The sequence below is a fragment of the Lepus europaeus genome, chromosome 18 (genome assembly GCF_033115175.1).
Source record: "Lepus europaeus isolate LE1 chromosome 18, mLepTim1.pri, whole genome shotgun sequence".
NCBI classification, from domain to species: Eukaryota; Metazoa; Chordata; class Mammalia; order Lagomorpha; family Leporidae; genus Lepus; species Lepus europaeus.
Genome location: NC_084844.1, coordinates 46,656,668 through 46,678,658, shown reverse-complemented (window position 1 = coordinate 46,678,658; position 21,991 = coordinate 46,656,668). Strand labels below are relative to the sequence as shown.

The following is a 21,991-nucleotide window of genomic DNA, read 5'->3' as shown; positions in this document are numbered from 1 at the left end:
AGGGAGGCCGGTGGCTTGTTCTTCAAGCCGTGGGATGTGGCTCAGGGGTCGGCAAATGGCCAGACCCAGACCACTGTCTGTTCTTGTAAACAAAGTGTCACCGGAACACAGCCGTGCCTACTGCTTACGTGTTGTTTGTGGAAGCTGTGACGAGAGACCTCGTGGCTTCACGAGCCTGCAGGATTGACTGTCTGGCCTCCTGGCCCTTTGTGGAGAATGCTGGCCAGCCTTCAGTCTGCAGGCTCCAAGAAGCTGCTGCTCACTGTTCCCCGTGCCCCGGGCGAGGACAGGGGCTGACGTCCACCCGCTCACTCCACATTCCCAGTGAGCACCTGCAGAGTCACGCCTTCCCACCCGCATCCAGCCCTCAGCCCGGAGGGACCTCCTTGCCCGTTCCCTCCTCCCGCGAGGCCTCCAGTGAGGGCTCCGCTGAGAGCAGACCCTGCAAGGGGAGTGGGAAGCAGGTCAGCAGGGACAGGCCCTGAGCTCTTGGGCAATGGCCTGGGGCTGCCCGGGGCTTCTGCTGAGCAGGGCTGAATCAGGTCCTGACGCAGCCTCAGTCTTTAAAAAGCAGAACTGTCGGGATCAGCTCCTGGAGACGCTGGGCTAGCAGCACAGTGGCGTTTTCAGTCTGTGTCTCCCACCTGTGTTTTGATTCGGGCGACAAAGGGATCATCAGGGTCGCCTTTAGGAGCTTCCTAAATCAAGTCATTCTGTGGTGACCTGGGACCCTAGGCGAATGTGTTGCCATGGAAATCATAATCCGGGGGGGGGGGCACTTTCTAAGTTCCAAAGGATCTTGATGTTGCAGGGGCTGTAGTCTAAGTAAAAGCAGCCAGGGCTGGGAGCTGTCACCCCCTTAGCAGAGCAGGGGGCCCAAATTGATAACTTGCCCTGGGACAAAGTGGGTCCCATGCCAGGTGAGCTGTCCCAGGACCAGCAGGTAGCAGTGTGCAGGGAGGGTGCCAGGCCAGTGCCTAGGTGCAGAGCGCTCCTGTGGCATGGAGCCGCAGCCTCCCCTGACATCTGGTCGGCACATTCTAGTCTGTTTGCTCAGTGCCCTGTGTTTGTCCAACCCTTTAACTCGCTCCATCAGCCGCAGTGCAAACACCGGGCGGCGGCTGAGCCGGCGTCTCTGGGCTGCCACCCCGCAATCCAGGGCCTGGGTTGCTTAGAGCGGGGAGCAACTGTGGCCAAAACCACAAAGCTGTCCTTTCCTTTTTTTTTTTTTTGACAGGCAGAGTTAGACAGTGAGAGAGAAAGGTCCTCCTTTCCATTGGTTCACCCCCCAAATGGCCGCTACAGCCAGTGCACTGCGCCGATCCAAAGCCAGGAGCCAAGTGCTTCCTCCTGGTCTCCCATACGGGTACAGGGCCCAAGCACTGCCTTCCCGGGCCACAGCAGAGAGCTGGACCGGAAGAGGAGCAACCGGGACAGAATCCTGCGCCCAGACCAGGACTAGAACCCGGTGTGCCGGCGCCGCAGGCGGAGGATTAGCCAAGTGAGCTGCGGTGCCAGCCTACTGTCCTTTCCACTTCATTATTCTGACCCCTGTCACATGAGCTGTCACCCCCATGGAAAGGGGGGTCGCAGAATGCTGCCCAGTGAGACTTTCTCGCTGGGCTTTTCCTGGGTGACTCCTTGAAGCCTGGCTGTAAACCTGTGGGAGGGCAGGGAAGCAAATGCCCAGGGGAGCTTCAGTGCCAGCTCAGCAGCCCCCGCCCCAGCCCAGCGCCCAGCCAGCGGAGGGTCTCCTGGGGCCTGCAGGTGCCTGCAGCCGGCCCCACCTCTGCGTATCCCTTGGGAGCCCAGGGCAGTCAGCTGACTGCCCAATAGAAGGTTCCGCCCCATCAATCTCCAGAGGCAGCAGAAAGTGCACTGGGGGCGTCGGCAGGGCCAGGCCGGGTGTCCCCTCCCCACTCCTTCAGCAGTGAGGCGGAAAGGTGACCGCAGGGACCTTCTCCTGGTGACGTGTGCTGTGCCTGCAGCTGCCTGGTTGTTTGGATTGTTTGCCTGGCTTTGCTGAGTCCGCTTGTCCAGACTGGTACCTGGATCCTGGGCTATACAGGGCATTCAGAACGCAGGTGTGTTATGCCAGCCACTTCTGCAAGGGACCTGAGGGCCACCGTGCCGGTCCCCTGCCACTGCCTGGCTCCTAAGCTTACCCAGGCTGTGTGTGGAATCTCCCCAAGGCCAGGGTATGCCCCGAGGGGCATAAGAAAAGTCATTGCCAGGAGCGCTGTGTGGTAGGCCTCTGATCCTGCCTGTGTCTACCTCACCGCCTGCCCTGGCACAGGCACGCACCCTTGGACATCTTAGAAGGGGGGTCCCAGCCTCACTGTCCCGGGGCCTGAGCCTCAGGGCACTCTTGTCCGGCAGGCAGCCACACTCTGTGGCCAGGCTGCAGGGGAGGAGCTGCCTGCAGCTGCTGTTTTCGCCTCTGGGAAGGTCACACAGCCTGGCCTGTTTATGGTGTAGCGGAGGGGCTGAGAGTGAGTCATCATGGGAGCCGTGGAGGCCAGGCCAGGAGGGCGGGTTTTGCCCCGTACAGCCCACTCCAGGCAGCAGGTGGCCGTGGGAAGCACCCAGGAACCGGGAGAGGGGCGTGCGCGCCCCACCTGCCAGTGCCGTCATGAGTCAGGCAGCGGCCTCGGCCCGTGTGCCCCCTGGCAGCAGCCGCTGCAGCGCGGCGCCAGCTTCCTTCTTGGCAGCAGCGCTGGTTCCTGCTTCCTGAGCAGGGCCCTGCGCTCTGCACGAGGCCAGCATCCATCAGCGTGGCCTCTGAGGCAGCGAGGCAGGCGGAGGGTGTGGGGGAGAGGCAGAGTGAGCCAGGAGGGGCAGCCAGACCCTGGGGGAGGAGCTACGGGGGAACACAGACCCACCTGGGGGGTGTGACCTTGCTCTGTGGGGAGGTCAGCCCAGGGCAGGTGAGGGCAGGGGGCAGGAGAGTGGAAAAGAAGCCTCTGATGGGGGTATGTAAGGCATCTCAGGTCAGGGAGAGAGATGGGCTGCCCAGGGGGTCCTTCGAGGCAGTGTGGCCTGGGGACCATGCGTGTCACCTTCACTGGACTCCCAGCTTAGCGGATTCGCTATATAAGAATCAGAGACATCTGTCTCATACGGTTGCTTTGAGGATTTTAAAGATAATATGTAGGGATTGACGCCACTTGGGACACTTGCATTGCATATCAGAGTGCCTGGTTCGAGTCCCAGGTCTCCTCCCAATTCCAGCTTCCTGCTAGTGTACACCCTGGGAGGCAGCAGGTGATGGCGGACTGAGGTTCTGCCTCCTGGCTTCAGCCTGACCCAGTCCAGCTGTTGCAGGTATTTGGAGAGCAAACAGCAGGTGGGGAACCTCTGTCTCTCTTGCATGCTCTCTCTGCCTTTTAGAGAAATACTAACAATTTAAAAGATAATCTATAGAGTAGGTGTTACACAGCTGCTGTATTGTGTGTAGTATTCCACAATGAGGAGAGGCTGCTCAGGCCGCTGCTGGACACAGGCAGTGCGGGAAGCTCCTGGCAGCCACGCCAACTTTGGGAGGAAGAGAAGGAAGCAGATTAGCTAAAGGATAAAGCCAGTATTACCATTAAAACAACTCACTGGTGTCCACTAGGAAGCCCCATCCTCTCCTGTCCCTGTTTTGTGATCACACACTGACTGTTGTCAGGAAGTTTATGCTTTGGTTTCACTGGTCAAGGTCACCCTTAATGTTCTTTTCAAAGTTCATCTGACACAGATGCTGGGTAGTCCCAAAAAGCTGGAACACGCTTTCGACTGCCTATTTACAAACGTCCGCGGGGCACCTGGCATTGCAGCACCACCTGTGATGCCCGCATTCCATAAGGGCGGCTGTTTGCATCCTGGATGCTCCACTTCTGATCCAACTCCCTGCTCATGGCCTGGGAAAAGCAGAGGATGGCCCAAGTGCTTGGGCCCCGGCCACCTATGTGGGAGACCTGTTCCTGTTTCAGCCCAGCCCAGCCCCATCTGTTGCAGGCATTTGGGGAGTGAACCAAGAGATGGAAGATCAATCTCTCTCTACCCTTCAAATAAACTTTCAATGAGAATTAAAGCTCCCTTTAAAACATTGAAATGGCTGTCAGGGTGATGTTCACTTTATCTCTTCTGTGTATATTTTGTCCCATATATTTTACAACAGACGTATGTTGCTTTTCTGGGGAGGGAAAGTAATTGGAGAGACAGTGAAGGTGCTGGCGGGAAGACTCTGGTGTTGCTCATTCTGAGGCTCTGTGCCTCCCTAGGAGCAGCCCTGATGACCAGAATAGCCTGCTGGGGAGAAGCATTTTCTTTGTGTTGATAAGAATGTTCCAGGCAGGGAGCGGCAGGCCCCCAGGCCAGCTGGAAGGCCACTGCGCTTGTCCACGCCTGAGGGTAGGGGTCTCATTCATGGGCAGAGGGAGCAGGAGCGTCCTAGTTCCTGACCTTCCTTGTCCTTGCCGTGGTGCTGGGAGGTCAGGGAGGCCTCTGGGTGCTCACCTCAAGGCCCTGTTGCTTTGGCCTCTGGCCCGGGTCAGGGTTAGGCAGGCCTGAGATGGAGAAGGAGAAGAAAAGGGCTCGCTTGCAAACTGTCCTCTTCCGGAGCACCCTTACCCTGGTGAGAAGTGTGAGACCCTCCTTGTGCCTAGACTGCAGCGACCTGAACGTTTCCTTGGCTTGAGATTGCACCACGGGGGCCATCTTGGCCTCCATCCGCTCTGCAGCCTGGGCTCTAACAGGCTGTCTTTAACCCCTTGCTTTCTTTACCTACCCTGGTTAGGTTCGCTTCTCCCTCTTAGGCAGAGCTAATCTTTAGGTTCTCCTTGGGGTAGATATGGCCCGAGAGAGGTCTCCCCCATAATCAGTTGGCTTTGCTAGAGTGACCAGCATGGAGCAGCCCCAGTAGTTGAGCATGGGGACTGAAGCATGTCCTTTGAGCTGCGGCATACCTGGGAGGCAGGTGCACAGAGCACAGCTGGCACCTTCCGGGCTCACCTGGCAGTGCCAGGCACACATGAGCACATTGGATTTCCTTTGTCTTCTGCTGGAAGGAGTTTCTGAATGGCCCTTGTCCCGCTTGGCCCTCCCTGAGAAGTCTAGAAGGCCAGAGGCCTCCTCCTGCTGGGAGAAGAGCTCTCTGTGTGCTGGGACTTTGTGCGCCCACCCTGGCCTAGTGGACCACACACCATAGGTTTGTTCATGTTCCTTTTAAACTAATTGTTTTGTTTGAGGAGCAGAGAGACACAGAGACAGAGAGAAATCTCCCATCTACTGATTGATTCCCCAGATGCTCACAAAGGCTGGGGCTGGGCCAGGGTGAAGCCAGGTGTCCCACGCGAGTGGCACAGCTCTACATACTGGGGCTATGACCTGCTGCTCTCAGGACAAGTATTAGCAGAAATCTGGGTAGGGAGCCGAGGAGACAGGACTCGGATATGGGATATGGGCGTCCAAGAGGCAACCTAACCACTGCGCCAAACACCCACCCCACGCTCCTTTCTAATGCGAGGTTCCACAACATCTTATCTTAAATCCTTTGTTCACGGCTTGGTTTTGTTTGTTTGTTTTTTAAGCAGCATTGAGATCTAGTTCACATACCTACTGTTTAACACCTCAGGTTTTCAGTTCAGCAGTTTTTGGTGTCTTTGCAGAATAGTGCAGCCATCATGGCCATCGGTTATATCACCCCAGTTAGAAACCCTGTACCCATTAGCATCCCGTTGTGTTCACTGCCAGCACCCTCTCCCTGGGCGCTGGGCAACCACAAGGCTCTCTGGAGGGGAGAGCAGAGGAGCCATGGACGGCTGGCTGGCTGGCTGGCCGGCTGCGAGGCTGTGCCTTGCCCCATGTTGTCAGATGTGACCGTGCCTGGATTTCTACATGACCACGGAGGGCTCCACCTTGAAGCCGTGTCTCCGTGGCCCCTGTCGCTCTGCACCCGGGGTCGGCTGATGTGAGACTCTGAGAGGGGCCCCTTTGGGAACAGAGCCTGAGTCCCTCTCAGGCAGGATGGGAACCCCCTCCCTCCTTGCCTGCAGGAATCCTGAGCCAGGCCCCTCCGCCTTCCTGAGGGAGCTGCAGAATTCTGATTGGCACCTCCTAGAAACCTACTCTCTCAGAGCCCAAGCAGCTTTGCTGACATCTGGTCCTCCTGGAACACTGTTATTTTTATTTATGAAGTGACGTGCTCATCCCCAAATAGATGAGTTGTCCCAGGCTTCCCTGCCTGAGGCTCCTAACGCTGCTGTCTGGCTTCTCAGGGCAACCTTGCAAAGAGGGGAAGGCCCTGGCCTGTGCGCAGAGCAGAGGGGGGCACTGGCTGGCCCGAGGCTGGCTTCTTCACTGCCCACCCTCACCCTCCTCCTCACCCTCCGTCCAGGAGGAAGAACTTTCTTTTTTAGGAAGATTTTAAAGATTTATTTATTTAAGAGGTAGAGTTACAGAGAGAGAGAGAGAGAGAGAGAGAGAGAGGTCTTGCGTCTCCTGGTTCACTCCCTAAATGGCTGCAATAGCTGGAACTGGGGCTATCCGGAGCCAGAAGCTTCTTCCGGGTCTCCCATGTGGGTGCAGGGGCACAAGCACTTGGGTCATCCTCTGCTGCTTTCCTGGGCCATCAGCAGGGCGTTGGATTGGAAGTGGAGCTGCCGGGACGCGAACTGGTGCCCTTATGGGATGCTGGTGCTGCAAGCGAAGGCTTAACCTACTGCGCCACAGCACAGGCCCCAGGGAGAACTTTCAATCGGCAGTAATTACCTGGAGACTAGTGCCCTGTGACTCACACAGGCAGGCGGGAGGTGAGCAGTGGCGGTCCTCTGTTGCACCCCTGCCCTCTCCGCTGAAATCTGCCCCTTCTCCTTCAGCTGCCCAACATGTTCGGCGACCTTCGTTCCACGTTTATCGCCTTGATGATAGGCTCCTATGCCTCCTCGGCCGTCACCTTCCCGGGAATCAAGGTGAGAATGCGGATGGCAGGTTTCCAGCACGTTCCCTCTGCATTAGCAGCTCTCTCGGCCCTCTCTGGACAGAGAAGTCACTGTGGGAGCCGGGAGTGGCCCCGCTGCCCCAAGCCCACCTGGACAGGATGCACCTGGGCGCCACGGGCCTCAGCATGGAGCACTGTGGGCCGTCGGGGCCAGGAACCTGCTCTTTGCTGCAGGTGTTACCGCCTGCGGGCTGGGGTGGGGGGAGGAGTGGTTGGCTCTGGCTCCTACTCCAGTCACCCCCGCCCCCACGCCTGTTGTCGGGCTGCTGCTCCCCACCTGTGAAAGCTCCGCCTGTGGCCAAGTCTGTTCAGCTGTTTCCCTTGCGGGCAGCACTGGCAATCACACGAGGCCGTGTGTGGTGTGGTCGTGGTGTGGCAGACTCCTCCGTGGTCTGCCCCACTCCTGCCGGGGCTTCAGCACGGGCCTGTCCCCTCAGGCGTGTGTGGACAGGGAGGCCCGGGCAGGCTGCTCACCTGGGAATGGAGGAGGAGGAGGTGGGGACCTTCAGAAATTCTCTGCTCGTGGTGTGGAGGAGCCGGCCAGTGTGTCCTCCCCTTCTCAGGGTCTCCCTGCTGCTGTCCTTCCTGGAGCCGCCCGTGGAGGTGCTGGAAGTAAATGGTAGTCAGGCTGTGGCATGCAGCGTGCTCCCGTGCCGAGCACGCCGCCAGGCCACACGGCGTAACCCCGCCACACCAGGCGAGTGCACGTCCCAGGGCTGGCGTGTGTCACACGGGAGCAAAGGGAGACACGTCCGTCTGTGCGTCCCTTGGATGTGCTTTTGGCACCTACCAGATGTAGGGGTGCCTCCAACAGTGTGTGGGAAAGCGGAATGACAAGTTTATTTTGGTGCAAAATGATCTGGAAGCCCATGCAGTTTTTGTTATCTTATGCATTTTCCACGAACTTTTTGAAGACCCTGGGTGTTCTAGGTGGGCAAAGCTAGCAGGTGCCTGTCCTCCGGGCGCTAGAATAACCACAGACAAGTAACCAGGGTCCGCCCAGACTGGTCGTTGGGCCCAGTAACCAGATTGTGCAGTGGTGGGATGGCCCACAAAGGTCTGCCAGGCGGTGGCAGACGGTCCAAGTGGGAAGCACGCCCGGCAGGTTACCAGCACGTGCAGAGGAGCGGGGATTGTTGGCTCACGGGGCGACTGATGAGCAGACAGCCAGGCTCACCGGGCTGTGCCTCCTCGCGCAGTCCTGCACGGGGAGGGCAGGGGCTGCCAGACGCCCCGGCCTGCTGCCCACTGCGGCTTTCTTCTGCTAACTCTGTCCCTCTGCCCCCTCCCCCCCATCGCGGTCAGCTCATCTACGACTCCGGAGCTTCCTTCATCATCATCCTCGTGGTCTGGGCTGGCTGCTCCGGGCTGGTTTTCCTCAACTGCTTCTTTAACTGGCCTCTGGAGCCCTTCCCGGGCCCGGAGGACATGGACTACACGTAAGTAGCCGTGCCGTCTGCCCCCATGCTCTCGCTCCTGCCAGGGTCCTGGGCAGTGCCAACACACACTCTCCTTCGGCCTCCAGGGTGAAGATCAAGTTCAGCTGGCTGGGCTTCGACCACAAGATCACAGGGAAACAGTTCTACAAGCAGGTGACCACGGTGGGGCGCCGGCTGAGCGTGGGCAGCTCCATGAGGAGCGCCAAGGAGCAGGCAGCACTGCAGGAGGGCCACCAGCTGTGCCTGTCCACCGTGGACCTGGAGGTGAAGTGCAAGCCGGACGCCGCAGGTACCCGCTTCACGGTCCTCTCCTTCCTGGGCAGGAGGGCAGGCCGGCCAACCTGGACCTGGACGTGCTTGCTGAGGCTCTGTGGGGACATATCCCTGAATTCCCACCTTATCCCGGAAGGGGGCTAGGAGGTCTGCCCACTCCAGCACCAGCCCATGAGCCTCCCCTAGACCTGTCACTAAGTTCCCCACCCCTCACCTCCAGCATGGATGAGAAAGGCTTTTTGGCAGATCTGACCTCCCGCGCCCAGCCCGGGTGGGCCATGCCCCTGGCCCTGAGCCCCCGCACCTTCTCCCCGCAGCGGCCCCCTCGTTCATGCACAGCGTGTTCAGCCCCATCCTGCTGCTCAGCCTGGTCACCATGTGCGTCACTCAGCTACGGCTCATCTTCTACATGGGTGCCATGAACAGCATCCTCGAGTTCCTGGTCAGCAGCAATCAGAAGACAGGTAGGTGGGCCCTGGGCCCTGGCGCACAGCCCTGCGGGCGTGGGGCTCGCTCCCACCGGCCGGAGTCTAGGTGGCCGGCTGGAGTGTGTGAGGCTGTGCTGGCGACATCCCAGACAGTTTACTCATTGGGGAGATTTCGTCACCACCAGCCCCGACAGTTCCTTCATGTCCCCATCAGGGTTTCCCAGTGTAGGAGGCAGGCAAGGACTGAAATAGCTGCGTGTGCTTGGGGTGTGGTGTGTGTGGCGTGTGTTTTCCAGGGCTGGAGGGGGTGACATGCAGGGCTGTGGGCGAGAGCCCTGCAGAGTCCCCGACCAAGCTGGCTCAGAGCCGGCCAGTGACGCCCAGCGCCGGAGGCCCGCCCCCAGGGCACCCTGCACTGAAGCAGGCCGAGGGGAGTGCCCAAGCTGGTTGAGGCTTGTTAACTCCGGGAAGTGGAGCTGATAACCCACATGCTTTTCCAAACAATGCAGAAGGCTGTCAGCTGCCCAGCCGGTTTGCACCTACAGAGGAAGCCAGCCCTTCCCAGGGCGAGCTGACTCAGCGCCAGCCCCAAGCCCGACAAACACTCGCAGCTGCGTCCCGCGGGTGGTTTCGCCGTGTGCGGCTTTTCTGTTTGCTTACTTGTTTTTCCCTGGAGGAAGACATCCCAGGCCCTGTAAGGAATCAAATGTTGGTTGTTACAGGGGACAAGAACTCCAGTTTTCACCATGGGACAAGAGAGCCCGGGCTCCCCGTGGATATGGGGCTGGCGGTGGAGTAGAGTGGAGATGCCCAGTGTCGCGGGTGTCCCGGCAGAGCCTAGCGAGCAGGGCTTGCAAAGGGAGAAACCACTGCTTAGCTTTGGGTTTTTTGTTGGTTTTTTTGTTTGTTTGTTTTTTGTTTTTTTAATTTTACTTCTTTATTTAAAAGCTGACTTAGAGAGGGGCAGAGACAGAGAAGTCTTCCATCTGCGGTTCACTGCCCCCAGTGGCCTCAATGGCTAGAGCTGGGCCAATGCAAAGCCAGGAGCCAGGAGGTTCATCTGGCTATCCCACATGTGTGCAGGACCCAAGCACTTGGACCATCTTCCACTGCTTTCCCAGGCACATTAGCAGGGAGCTGGATCGGAAGTGGAACAGCCAGGACTCGAACCGGCACCAATATAGGGTGCTGGCACTGCAGGTGGAGGCTTTACCCACTACACCACAGTGCTAGCCCCAAGTTTTTTTTTAATGTATTTATTTATGTACTTTATTTTTGTATTTTATTTATGTACTTTTATTGAAAAGCAGACACACACACACACGTACACACACAGATCTCCCATCCACTGGTTCAGTCCCCAAATGCCCACAACAGCTGGGGTTGGACCAGGGGAAAGCCAGGAGCCAGGACTCAGTCCAGGCCTCCCAAGTCCTGAGCCAGCACCTGCTGCCTTCCAGGGTGTGCATTAGCAGGAAGCTGGGATCAGAAGTGGAGGGAGGACTTGAGCTCAGGCACTCTGTGGGATGCTGGTGTTCCAAGTGGCAGCCTGAGCACTGTGCCGGATGCCCAACCCCTGTTGACTTTGTGTAGACCAACAGGGTTCCCCACCCCGGTTTCTAAGAGAGAACTCCCTTCTGTGGTAACATTCAGATCTGTGGGGCATACTCTGGAGAGTTGGGCTACCCTGTGTAAACACCCTCAGGCTACAAGGCTGGAGACCCCGGATGTGCAGAGAGTGCCCCCGCCCCCGAAGGCCGCCCTCCTGCTGGGCTCCTGCTGTGGTCTTTTACTGAAAGTCTCTGAGAAATCGTTTGCTGTCCAAGAGGAATTTGTTCAGCTACTTCCTATATTCAGACTCAGTTTCAAGAGGTAGAGGAAGTCAGGCCAGGAAGTTTGTGCTGTGGTACACAGGGCATCGGTTTTCCCCATCCTGCTCTTGAGGCCTGTGCCACCAGCACCCCCTGCTGTGGCTCTGCAGGGAGCCGGGGGCACGGAGGGAAGCCAGCTCTGGCTGTCTGGGGGAGACCTGTGTTGTCAGATGCCTGGCCCGGGTGTCCAGGGCGGGTTTCTTCCCCTCATGCAGCAGGGAGATTGCTGATGGAAGGGATGTGCTGAGTGTGCGCACAGCGGGGGCAGCTGTGCCAGAGCCGGGGCTCTGACTGCCAGGCCTTCCGCACGCAGACGCCACTTCCCCGTCCAGCGCCTGGCCAGCGTCATGTGCTGAGTCACAGCTGCACATGACCAAGGCGCCAGCAGACGGGAAGGTGTGAGCAGGGCCTCCTCTAAGCCCCCTCCCCGCAGCCTGGCCTGAGCTCAGGCTCCTCTGAGCACTCCTGGAGTGGGGTCTGGGGTGGGGGGTGCCGGCCCTGAGCCCACTGCTCCCCTCCCCGTGCGTTTATAACAGCGTTGCAGTCTCTGCTACTTAGCTCTCTCCTTTCTGTTTTTTTGCCCTTGCTTTCTAGATGCAGTGATGGCCACAGGTAAGCAGGGGCATTGTCAGCGAATGTGGCAACAGGCCCTCCCAACCAGTCTCTGTTCAACCAGAAACCCCCGCTCTGGGTGAGAGGGGTGGGGTGGGGTGGGGTGGGTGGTCAGCATCCAGCTCTGACGTCCCAGCAAGCTGGCCGCACAGTGTTGAGTCTGAGGAGAGGCCCCCGCGTCAGAGGTGTGAGTGCTGCCTGCCTGCCCTGTTTTGAGAGGCGGATGCTGGCGGCCAGTCGCGCACAGATCCCTGGGCACGAGTCCCGGCAATGAGCATTGGTAATTCTGTGGCTCCCGAGTCGTGGAGACTTCCTGGAGCTTCTTGGGAGGTTGTGTGGCCCCAGATCTCATTAGCTGCTTGTCAGACACGAGCAGGTATTGGAACAGGGATCCAGTGACCTGCCCCTTGCTCTGGCTTTGATTTCCGAGGTTGTGGTTTCTGGGCGCCTCATGTGGCGCACCCAGTGCCAGCGCCCGGCCCTGTGCCACAGCCCCCGTGACGTGGCTGTCTCCCCGCAGTGGCCCTCTACACATCCATCTTCGGCGTGCTGCAGCTGCTCTGCCTGGTCACTGCCCCGGTCATTGGCTACATCATGGACTGGAGGCTGAAGGAGTGTGAGGACGGCTCCGAGGAGCCCGAGGAGAAGGACGCCAACCAGTGCGTAGGCCCGGCCGGCCTCGCGGAAGCCGGGTGCTGGCACTTCATAGTCGGCGGGGGGGGGAGGCAAGAGCCATGTGCCCACGCTGCTGGTGCAAGTCCTTGAAGGCACTTCTCGCTCTGCCAGCCCTGCACGCACGTGGGGTCCTGCTCTCTCCATGTGGATGGGGGAGGGATGGCGGGGCCGGGATGGCAAGCCCTCACAGCCGGAGTGCGAGCAGCATTGCGCTGGCCACCACGCGGGTGTTCATTGATTTGCTGAGGATCGGGAGGCTGAAATGAGGGCCTGGAGCCCTACTGTGTGCATGGGCTGTGCTCTCGGGTCAGAGGTTGAGCTAAATGCCATCTGTTGGCCTCCACCTTAACATGGCACGCTGCTGTGGATTACATCCAGCCCTGTGCGCAGCCTCAGTTAAGCTTCACGACATTGTGATGAGGGTGTGCTCGTGCTGTACCCATTTTACAGGTTAAGAGCTGGAGCTGGGTCACACCAGAAGTGATAGGCCTGGGTCTGCCTGCTCATCCTCCAGCCCTTGTCATTCCTTCTTGGAAGCCTCGGGGTGGTCCCTGGGGTGTCTGTGTGGGTACTGAGGCTGGGATCAGTGGTCGCTAGTCACAAGGACATAATTAGCGTGCTGTGTTATCTAGTTCAGGTTCTGCAGCCAGGAGCTTACCTGTGTCCATTCAGGGTCCATCTGCAGATATCTCTCCTTCACCCCCTCCCGCCCCCCAGGGGAAATCTACGCACTCCCTCATTTGGCTTCCCAGTCAGGCCCATTATCCACTTCCTGCACGGTGGGGGTGAGCCTGAAGGCAGTGGTGAAGGCAGGCACGGCACCTCCCAGCCGGGCGCATGCCTCTCTCCGCTGGCGCTGCGGGTGGCATCCCCAGGGCCGCTGAAACGTGCTCAGGCGGCCTTGGAGTCGTGTGTGGGTCCTGCCGCCCTCCTCCAGGGAGCCCCCCAGCCCCTCTATGCCCCGTCTCTCCGCAGAGGTGAGAAGAAGAAGAAGAAGCGGGACCGGCAGATCCAGAAGATCACCAATGCCACGCGGGCCTTTGCCTTCACCAACCTGCTGCTCGTGGGCTTCGGGGTGACCTGCCTCATCCCCAACCTGCCGCTGCAGGTGGGTGTCGGGCAGGGAGGGGCCGGCCAGGGGCGCAGGTGCAGACTGAGAGGAAGCCGTCCACCAAGCACACAGCTTTTCCACGCCATCGGGCGGCTGGGCTCTGTGCTTGTGGTGGAGGTGACCGGAAGGGGCCCTGGGTGGCTCTCACCGAAGGCTTCCCTCTGTGGAGGCCCATTGTTCTGGGTCCTTTGGGCATCTTGTATACTGTGAATTGCACCACGCTACTGGTGCCAGGAGCTGTGTGGGGTCGCCTGACAGGGGCTGACCCACCTGGTGCAGTGGTTCACGCGTGCCGATGGGGTCTCTGCTCCCTGGGGCTTCAAAGCTCACTCCCTTTGCAAGGATTTCTGGTGATTTTGAAACCCACATTTTGGCAAGATCGAGAGCAATGCAGACTCTCGCCTGCCTGAAAGTGTCTGGCCGTAGGTTTCGGACTGTTCTCCAAATGTGTAAACCTAAGAGGGACTGGAGTGATGGCGCTGCTTCCAGACGGGTGTAACCCAAGTGTAGATGGTATCTCAGCAGGCCCCGCCTCTTTACATGTGGCTGGGTGTTGAGGTATGTTAAACACCCAGGTGTGCACACCCACGGCCACTGTCGCCTCTGTGCCAACTGCTGCCACAAGCCATCTGAGACCTACACCAGTGCCAGGTGGCAGCGCCGTCACGTCCCCGGTGGCCTCGCTGGCCTGCTGAGCTGCCTGACCACCTTGTCCAGGCTTGTCCCCTGTTTGTCTGACTCAGTTCTCGTCGAAGGCAAAGCTGAGAGAAGAGAACAAAGCACTGGAAGTGGGGAGAGGGAGCCTGTCCAAGTGTGTGTGTGTGTGTGTGCGTGCGCGTGTGTGCGTGTGTGGCGGGGTGCGCACATCTGAGCAGGTCCTCTTTCTGCCCTGCCAAGAGCAGCCCCAGCCTCCTGCAGCTCCCTCACTCCTGGGAGCAGATGCTGGCTGCTGAGCAAGATGGCAGAGCTGTGTACAAAGGACAAATGCAGGGGCCTGGGGGCCCCGTGGACTGCTCTTGTGCCTCTCAAGGGCTTCCCAAGGCACGCTGAGCCTGCCCGCAGTGGCCTTCCTGGAAAGACTGCTCAGGGTGATGGTGGCTACCAGTCGGCAGGGCTGGGCCACCAGGCAGGGGGGTCTCTGGGCAGGCGCTCAGGCAGGCAGAGGTCAGGATTCCCACGCTGCTGCCCAGCGTTCTGCTGACGTGTACTTATCCACAGTCCCGTGGGGGTGGAGGTTGGGGTGGCACACATGGCCCTTACATCTCTCCCAGCCACGGACGCTGACGTCAAGCCTCCAACACGATGCCAGCAAGAATGGGGTGGAAAGAGGGCCGCAGTCGCGTCCAGCCTGCGGGACCCCCACAGGACAAGGCCACAGCAAAGCATTTTGGGAACTGAGGAGTTTTGAGTATTTGGCACCTTTTTTGTTTTTTTTTCCTTTAGAGTTATTGTTTATTTGAAAGATTTCATCTACTGGTTCACTCCCCATGTGGCCACAATATCCAGGGCTTTGCCAGGTTGAAGCCAGGAGCCATCCAGGTCTCCACAAAGGTGGCAGGGGTCCAAAGACTCGGCCATCTTCTGCTGCTTTCCCAGGCACATTAGCAAGGGAGTTGGATCAGAAGTGGAGCAGCTGGGATTTGAACCAGCGCCCCTATGGGATGCTGGCATCCCAGGCCATGGCTTTCCTTGCTGTCCACACTGCCAGTCCCAACCTTCATTCTAATATTACTTATTTCTTTGTAAGTTTGTATAATTTAGTTTTCTTAAAGATTTTATTTTATTTGAAAGGCAGAGTCAGATAAACAGGGAAAAACAGAGAGAGCAACAAAGAGATCTTCCATCTGCTGTTTCTTCACTCCCCAAATGGTTCCAAGGCTGGGAAACTCCATCCATGTCTTACATGTGGGTAACAAGAGCCCAAGTGCTTGGGCCACCATCCACTGCTTTCTCAGGCACAGCAGGGAGCTGGATTGGAAGTGGAGCAGCCAAGGACTCGAACTAGCGCTCTGACGTGGGATGCTGGCATCCCAGATGGCCGCTTAACCCGCTGTGCCACAGTGCCGGCCCCTGTATAATTTAGTTTTTAATAATGACTATGGGGCTGGCATTGTGGCATAGTGGGTTAAACTGTCACTTGGGATGCCAGCATCCCAAATGGATCCCAGTTCAAGTCCTAGCTGTTCCACTTCCAACCCAGTTCCCTGCTAATGCTCCTGGGAAAGCTGCAGAAGATGGCCCAAGTATTTGGGCCCTACCACCCATGTGGGCCCCTGGTTTCCGCCTGGCACAGCCCCGGCAGTTGCCACCATTTGGGGAGTGAATCAGCAGATGGAAGACCTCTCCCTGACTTTCTCTTTAACTCTACCTTTCAAGTAAATAAGTGAATCTTTTTTTAAAAAAGAAAAGATGATGTTTAACATCTGGCTCACGAAAGTCCTGAAAATTCCCCGGTTGGCTCTGGAGAGCTGGCTCAGGCAGCTCCGGGTTCTTATCGCTCCTGTTGCTCAGGACCGCAGGTGGGAGGGCGGGGGACAAGATGCGGCCCCCTGGTCTCCTGCTCATGCTCTGCTCTCCCTCAGATCTTCTCCTTCATCCTGCACACGATCGTGCGAGGCTTCATCCACTCTGCCGTCGGGGGCCTGTATGCTGCCGTGTGAGTCCTGCGGGCTGCCGGGGACAAGGAGATCAGGCCGAGGCTGCAGGTGGTAGCAAGGCCCCGGGCCCAGCAGGCTTTGTCTTCTTGAATCAGGGGACAGGGGCTTCTGCTGGATGGCTCAGGGAAGGCCACGCCTGGAGACAGTTGGGTGCTCACCAGCCTCGGCATTTAGCACGAAGTCAGCTCCCCAGCCAGGGTCAGTGCCCCTGGGCAGTGCGTGATGGCCTCAAGGGCCACTGCTCAGCCATGTCCTGGGCCATCCCTGGCTGCCCCCTGGGAAGGATGGGAGGGTTCTGGCTGCCTGGGGCGAGGTGTCACAGTCCAGGTGGCTCTCGGCAGGGGCAGGGTCATGCATACCTGAGCCCAGACCTGGCCACGGGGGCCCTGGTCTGCTGCAGGCTTCTCAGGCCTTGGCTAAAATGCAACCCCCTCTTTTTCTGAGAGGCTACATCGTTGTCCCTCCATTGGCCCAGGGCATGGCCCCAAAACTAGAACCCAAACACTGTCAGCCCCCTGTCTCCGTCTCTGTGAGAGCAGCTCGTTCCTTGCCGAGAGCTGTCGGCTGAGATGGAGCCCAGAGCTCTCCCTCTCCCAGCAGCATCCCACGGGGTCATTCCAGGTCTGCTGTCCCCTGCCTCGCTCCCACAGGCCTGGAGGAAGTTGCGGCTGCCCTGGCCAGGCCTGAGGGAGCCAGGCAAGAACTGTGATGCTGAGTTTCCGTGATTACACAACGCTCCTCTGGATAAGGGCACTGTGGAGCTGGGCCCGGCCTCCCGTCTGCTCCCTGGGCCTGTTTCCCAAGCCGCAGACTCTGGCTGGCACTACGCTTTCCACTCAGCCCAGCCAGACACCCAAGGGCCTGGGGCGCATCTGGGTGGGGCGAGCCCTCCCCAGAGTCTGGGGCCTCGGGCCAGTCTGAAGAGAAGCCCTTGGCAGACCTGCTCATCAGAAGCAAGCCAGGGGCTGGCATCTCCCTTCTCTGGCCCCAAAGCTGCGGCGTGGGGCACTGGCGCACCTGCAGCCAGGCGGAGGCAAGGGTGTCGGAAAGCCGAGGAGGGCACTGACGGGTCTCCACCGTCCCCACAGGTACCCCTCCACTCAGTTCGGCAGCCTCACGGGCCTGCAGTCTCTGATCAGCGCGCTCTTTGCCCTCCTGCAGCAGCCGCTGTTTTTGGCCATGATGGGTCCCCTGCAGGGAGACCCTCTGTGGGTAAGAAGGGTCGGGGGCGTGGGCTGGGAGGCCTCACCCAGGGGTCTTCGGAGCCCTGAGGACAGGCAGTTTGGGAGCTTCAGTTAGAACCAGGCAAGGGCCCCTTGTGAATGGAGGACCTGATAAGTAGATCAGAGTTCCTGTCCCAGCCACACCCTGGCCCCACTGGCCCGGGAGATGGAGCCAGGCTGAGGCGGGGGCAGGAGAGCTGGGGAACTCAGTGTTTCGTTGTTTGACCTCCGCTGTGACTTTGATCACATTCCCTAAGCTGGGGCGAGGGAGGCCTGGAGCCGGCCGTGGCGTGATGGAGCTGGCTGTGGCGTGACGGCCCTGCCTCCCTCGCAGGTGAATGTGGGGCTGCTGGTGGTGAGCATGCTGGGCTTCTGCCTGCCCCTCTACCTGGTCTACTACCGGCGCCAGCTGGAGCGGCAGCTGCGGCAGAAGCAGGAGGATGACAAGCTCTTCCTCAAGATCAACGGCTCCTCCAACCGAGAGGCCTTCGTGTAGCCACCGCCGCCGTCAGACAGAGCCGCCCTTGGCCCTCCCTGCTGCCGGCCCACGACCCAGGATGCTCTCCCTCACCATGGCGGCACCCACGCTCCCGCCCAGGCCCTGGGCCTGCAGTGAGGAGCCTGAGAGTGCTCAGGACTGCGGTCCTCCACTGCCGGAGGGGCCCCCGGGGGCTGAGGCCTTGGGGCTCGCGTGCTGTCTGTGGGCAGGTGTTCGCCCTCCAGAGTCTGGACTCTGCCTCCTGCCAAAGCAGAGGAGTCCGCCATCCACTGCCCGCCACCTGCTCCTCGGCCGCATGCCCACCAGCCACACCCGCAGAGGACAAAGCTTGCTCTGTCTGCACCCCCTTGCCTGGCCCTCTCCTCCTCCCCTGGCCAGTCTGAAGCTGCCTAAGGAAGGAAGGACCCGCTTCCTGTTGTTGGTGCTAACTCCATTGTGATTCCAGGCCCCTGTGGCCTGGACACACAGGGCCTGGCCTCCCATTCAAGGCCAGCGGGGCAGCCCCCAGCACACAGGCTGGGGAGGGGGCGGAGGGCGGGAGATCACACAGAGCCTCAGCAGCTGGGGACAGAACCTCCTGGTTTTCCCTAAGCTCCCCCTCGTGTCCTGGGGAGGGGAAGACGTTTCCACTGCCACCCCCAGTCCAGTCTGCAGCGTACGTGAGATAAAGGCTGTGCCTTAGCCCCCTCCCCACAGCTATTTTGGTGGGATGGGAGTAAGGCTGTGGCTCCCAGATGCAGAGATGTGGGTGAGCAGGTTTGGGAGGGGCAGAGGGGAGTGTGTGCATGTGTGTATGTATGTGGTGTGCGTGAGACGGGGATGGGGTAAAAGGGGTGGGCTCTGGGTATCTCCCAGACAGGAGCCAGCCAGGCCTGCAGCAGGCCCACTTGGGGAGCCAAGCCTTGCTCAAGGCCTGGACTCATTCAGGGTCACAGCGCCCCCTGCTGGTAGATGGCGCCAGCACCAGGAGCTGTTTCCATGGGAGAGGCGAGGCCTGCCAGGCTCTCAGCAACCCACCCCCTTTGCCTGCCCCAGAAATGTCCCAGACCTCTTGGGGCGCTGAGAGGGCTGGGTTGGTTTTCAGGTTTTTAGTTGTTTTTCTCTGGGTTTTATCACCTTTTTTTTTTTTTATAAAGCAATAAACCCATTTTGCTCCTAGTGAGGGATGCCCCTCCTAGCGCGTCAGTACACGGCCCCATGAGCCTGTTTGGAGGTGGAGAAGGAAGGCAGGATGAGATGGGCTGCCGCTGCCAAGCCCCAGCCCAAACAGCTGCTCACGTCTCGGGGTGGCAGCCACCTGGGGAGAGGCCTCGCTCTCATACCGCCGAATGCAGTGGACCCGTGCAGGCTCCAGAAGTGCGCCCCCCCCACCACCACCACCATTTACCCCAGCCCCTTCCATCTCCTGCACATGTGACCTGTGGCCGTCCCACAACCCTGAGCTCAGGACGGAGGGCGACACCAGGAGAGCCGCGGGCTAGGGAGCAGAGCAGTGTGGATGCGGCAGGGTCGACAGAGTGCGAGGGGCGGCCCACACAGCTCTGCGGGAACAGTTAAGCACCTTTTGCCCACAGAACCTCCGAGGCTTCAGGCTGCTCACATGTTAACAGTCAAAACCGGGAAGAGCGAGATGCGCATCTCCCGCTAGTTCTGTGATATGGTGATGGTTATTCTGGGGGGTGGGGAGGAAACAGGTTCTGTCCTCGGGTCTGGGAGATGCTGAGTTCCATCAAGCCTGTTCTCACAGTAAGCACTTGCAGCGCTGTGCCCACGCTCGCCAACTTTGAGGCTCTGGGTGCTGCCGAAGCTCCCAGGATGCTGGCTGACCGTGTGGAGTCCTGCCTTGCCTCCGGCCGTGATTCCCTCTTCCCAGGGCTTGAAACCCACTGGGAGGAAGAAGAGGACAGGGTTCCTTCTAAGTTGAAACAAGTGTCAAGGTTGGGCAGGTGTGGCCTGTGCGTGCCCAGCAGTGCCCAGGCCAGGCCAGAGTGGGAGCTGCCAGGTGTCGCCCTCTGTGGGAAGGCACAGGCACTGAGGAACTAGAATTGAGGGCGGAACACAGGCCAGGCCAGCGGTGCGTGGGATCAGAAGCACCAAATGGAAGCAGGTACAGAGGCTGGGGCCAGCAGGTGGGGAGGCTGCTGCTACCAGCACCCCCGGTCGGGGCCGGGGCTTCTGCCCTGTGTAGAGTTGACAGGTCCTGTTACGTGGAGTTGTGACAATACTCCAGTAGACACTGTCCTGCCTATTCTGCAGTCGGCAAGCTTGAGGCCCAGAGAGGTGGAGCAGCTTGCTCACGGCTAGGGGCAGGACCCACGTGGGGGTCTTCCACTGAAGCACGCAGGACCCTCCAGACCAGGTGCACTCAGGCTGCCGGCCTCTGGGTCAGGGTGGCCCCAGCCCCAGGAGCCAAGAGCATCCTCAGGAATGAGGCGAGCTCTGCTGGGTAGAATCAGGCCTGATGGGCCCTTGGAAGAGCGATTCCTGGAAGGAGAAGTGACCACGGCTGGTGGTGGGCGCTGGACACAGTGGCCACTGCCTACCCCCCACCCTCACCCTCCGTCGTGCAGGCTCCTGATGGGAAGGCGCAGGAAGCACTGTGGGTCCCATGGTTCTGAGCAGGGTGTGGGGGCTGGGCTGGCCTCGGGGACACCACCAGGAGGCCACTTCAGTCTTTCACCATGAGAGTCTCGACATTCCTTGGTGCTTGGCTTCCTCCAAACCCTCTGGGCTTTGGCCACAGCCCAGGTCTCCCAAGGACCAGAGATAAAGCCGCAGGCTGGGTCACGGATCTCCTAACCTCCATCTCTGCCCCTCTCGCACCCAGCAGCATCCTGCTCAGAACTGCTGGAGCTCCTCGGCCCCTCCTTATAGTGGTCTGGGCTGTGCAGGGTGAGGAGGGCATCATAAGATCCCAGGCCCCGAGGGCACTACAGGCGGGGGCTCCCAGTATCGACATCATATGTGTGTCCATCCCAGACCGGGACACAGGCATATTCACACAGAGGGGTGTTGATGCACGCCAGCCTGTGTAAGTGGGGCGGGGAGAAGCTGTAGGCCAGGCACCAAGAGGGGGCTCCCGCCACGGAGCTCTGGCAACTCTCCCCAGGAGATTCGGCTCCAGGGGCCCTTTGAGCCGCAGCTGCCTTCTCCCGAAGTGTAATGGGATGGATCTCATGGCTCCTGGGGCAGTGAGGTGCCCTATCTGTGCCAGACCGGGAGCCCACCTCGAGGGTGGTGGCCATGGGGTTCAGAGGTCAGGTCCCCCAAAGTAAGGGGATTCGTTATACACGGGCTGCAGCCGTCCCCCATGGTGCGAGGTCAGGGCAGGCAGGTGGGCTCGGGCCCCTCTTCCACCCACGCTCACACCCTGGGCTTAGCACAGGGCTCCCGAGTGTCCTGAGGAGCTGTGGCATTGCCCTACCAGCATGGAGCCACTGGCAGCTCCCAGGTGGCCACCTTCCCAGAGGGAGGCTGCGTCTCCACATGCCGAGGAGGAAGTCAGAGGCCCCCCGCATGCTCTCTCGACCTGAAGCCAGTCTGGAGCCTTGGTTTTCTCAGCTGTAAAGTGGAGGCAGCAATACCCTCCCAGTGCAGCCAAGAGCACAAGTAGGCGATGCATCTGCGCTGTGCCGGGCTTGGCACCTAACACCCCAGGCGAGTGCAGACAGCCCACGCAACACGACCAGGTCAAGTGAGGCTTGTAGCCCCTGCCCTGTCCTCACAGAATGCCTCTTTAAGCAAAGCCTTAAGGTGTTGCTCCTTTGTTCATATTTCTTTGATGTTTTATTCATATTTTCATAAGATACTTGGCCAAAAAGTGTCTCAAGAGAACGTATGAGTGGTATAGCCAGGTTTCTATTGAGTGGGGCGGCTTCAGTCAGTCTCCATGCCTCCCGCTTGTGGAAATGCTTGGGGGTGCCGCTCCCTGTGTGTGTGTGCATGTGTGCAGGAGGGTCCAGGGGCTCGTCTGTGCCTGTTTGCCCGGAGGGAGAAGGAGGAAACCATCCTGCCTCATTGAATCCCTTTCTGTTCTAGAAAGAACAGCCGGGCCCTCAGAGTGGTGCCTGAAGTTTCCGTCTGTCCCGTGTCCATCAGGCCAGTACAGGGTCACTGACAGCTCAGCCGATGACCCTGACTCTCCCCCGCCCTTTTGCTATTTCTAGCACCTGGCTTACTCCCTGGCACACAGGAAGCACGCAATAAATGTACGCTGAGAAT

At 59.5% G+C, this 21,991-nt stretch overlaps 1 protein-coding gene across 3 annotated transcripts in view; it reads left to right on the top strand.

Moving 5' to 3' along the window:
* The window catches only part of SLC43A2 (solute carrier family 43 member 2), a 39,011-nt gene extending 17,020 nt beyond the window's left edge, over positions 1–21,991 (top strand). For all 3 annotated transcript variants that reach the window (XM_062216177.1, XM_062216176.1, XM_062216175.1), the window contains 10 exons: positions 6,861–6,953; positions 8,288–8,421; positions 8,508–8,710; positions 9,012–9,158; positions 11,588–11,605; positions 12,126–12,264; positions 13,256–13,388; positions 15,974–16,047; positions 17,137–17,260; positions 17,606–21,991. In XM_062216177.1, the coding sequence (XP_062072161.1) occupies positions 6,861–6,953; positions 8,288–8,421; positions 8,508–8,710; positions 9,012–9,158; positions 11,588–11,605; positions 12,126–12,264; positions 13,256–13,388; positions 15,974–16,047; positions 17,137–17,260; positions 17,606–17,767 (1,227 nt within the window). In that variant the 3' untranslated portion in view covers positions 17,768–21,991. The remainder of the gene's footprint in view (positions 1–6,860; positions 6,954–8,287; positions 8,422–8,507; positions 8,711–9,011; positions 9,159–11,587; positions 11,606–12,125; positions 12,265–13,255; positions 13,389–15,973; positions 16,048–17,136; positions 17,261–17,605) is intronic.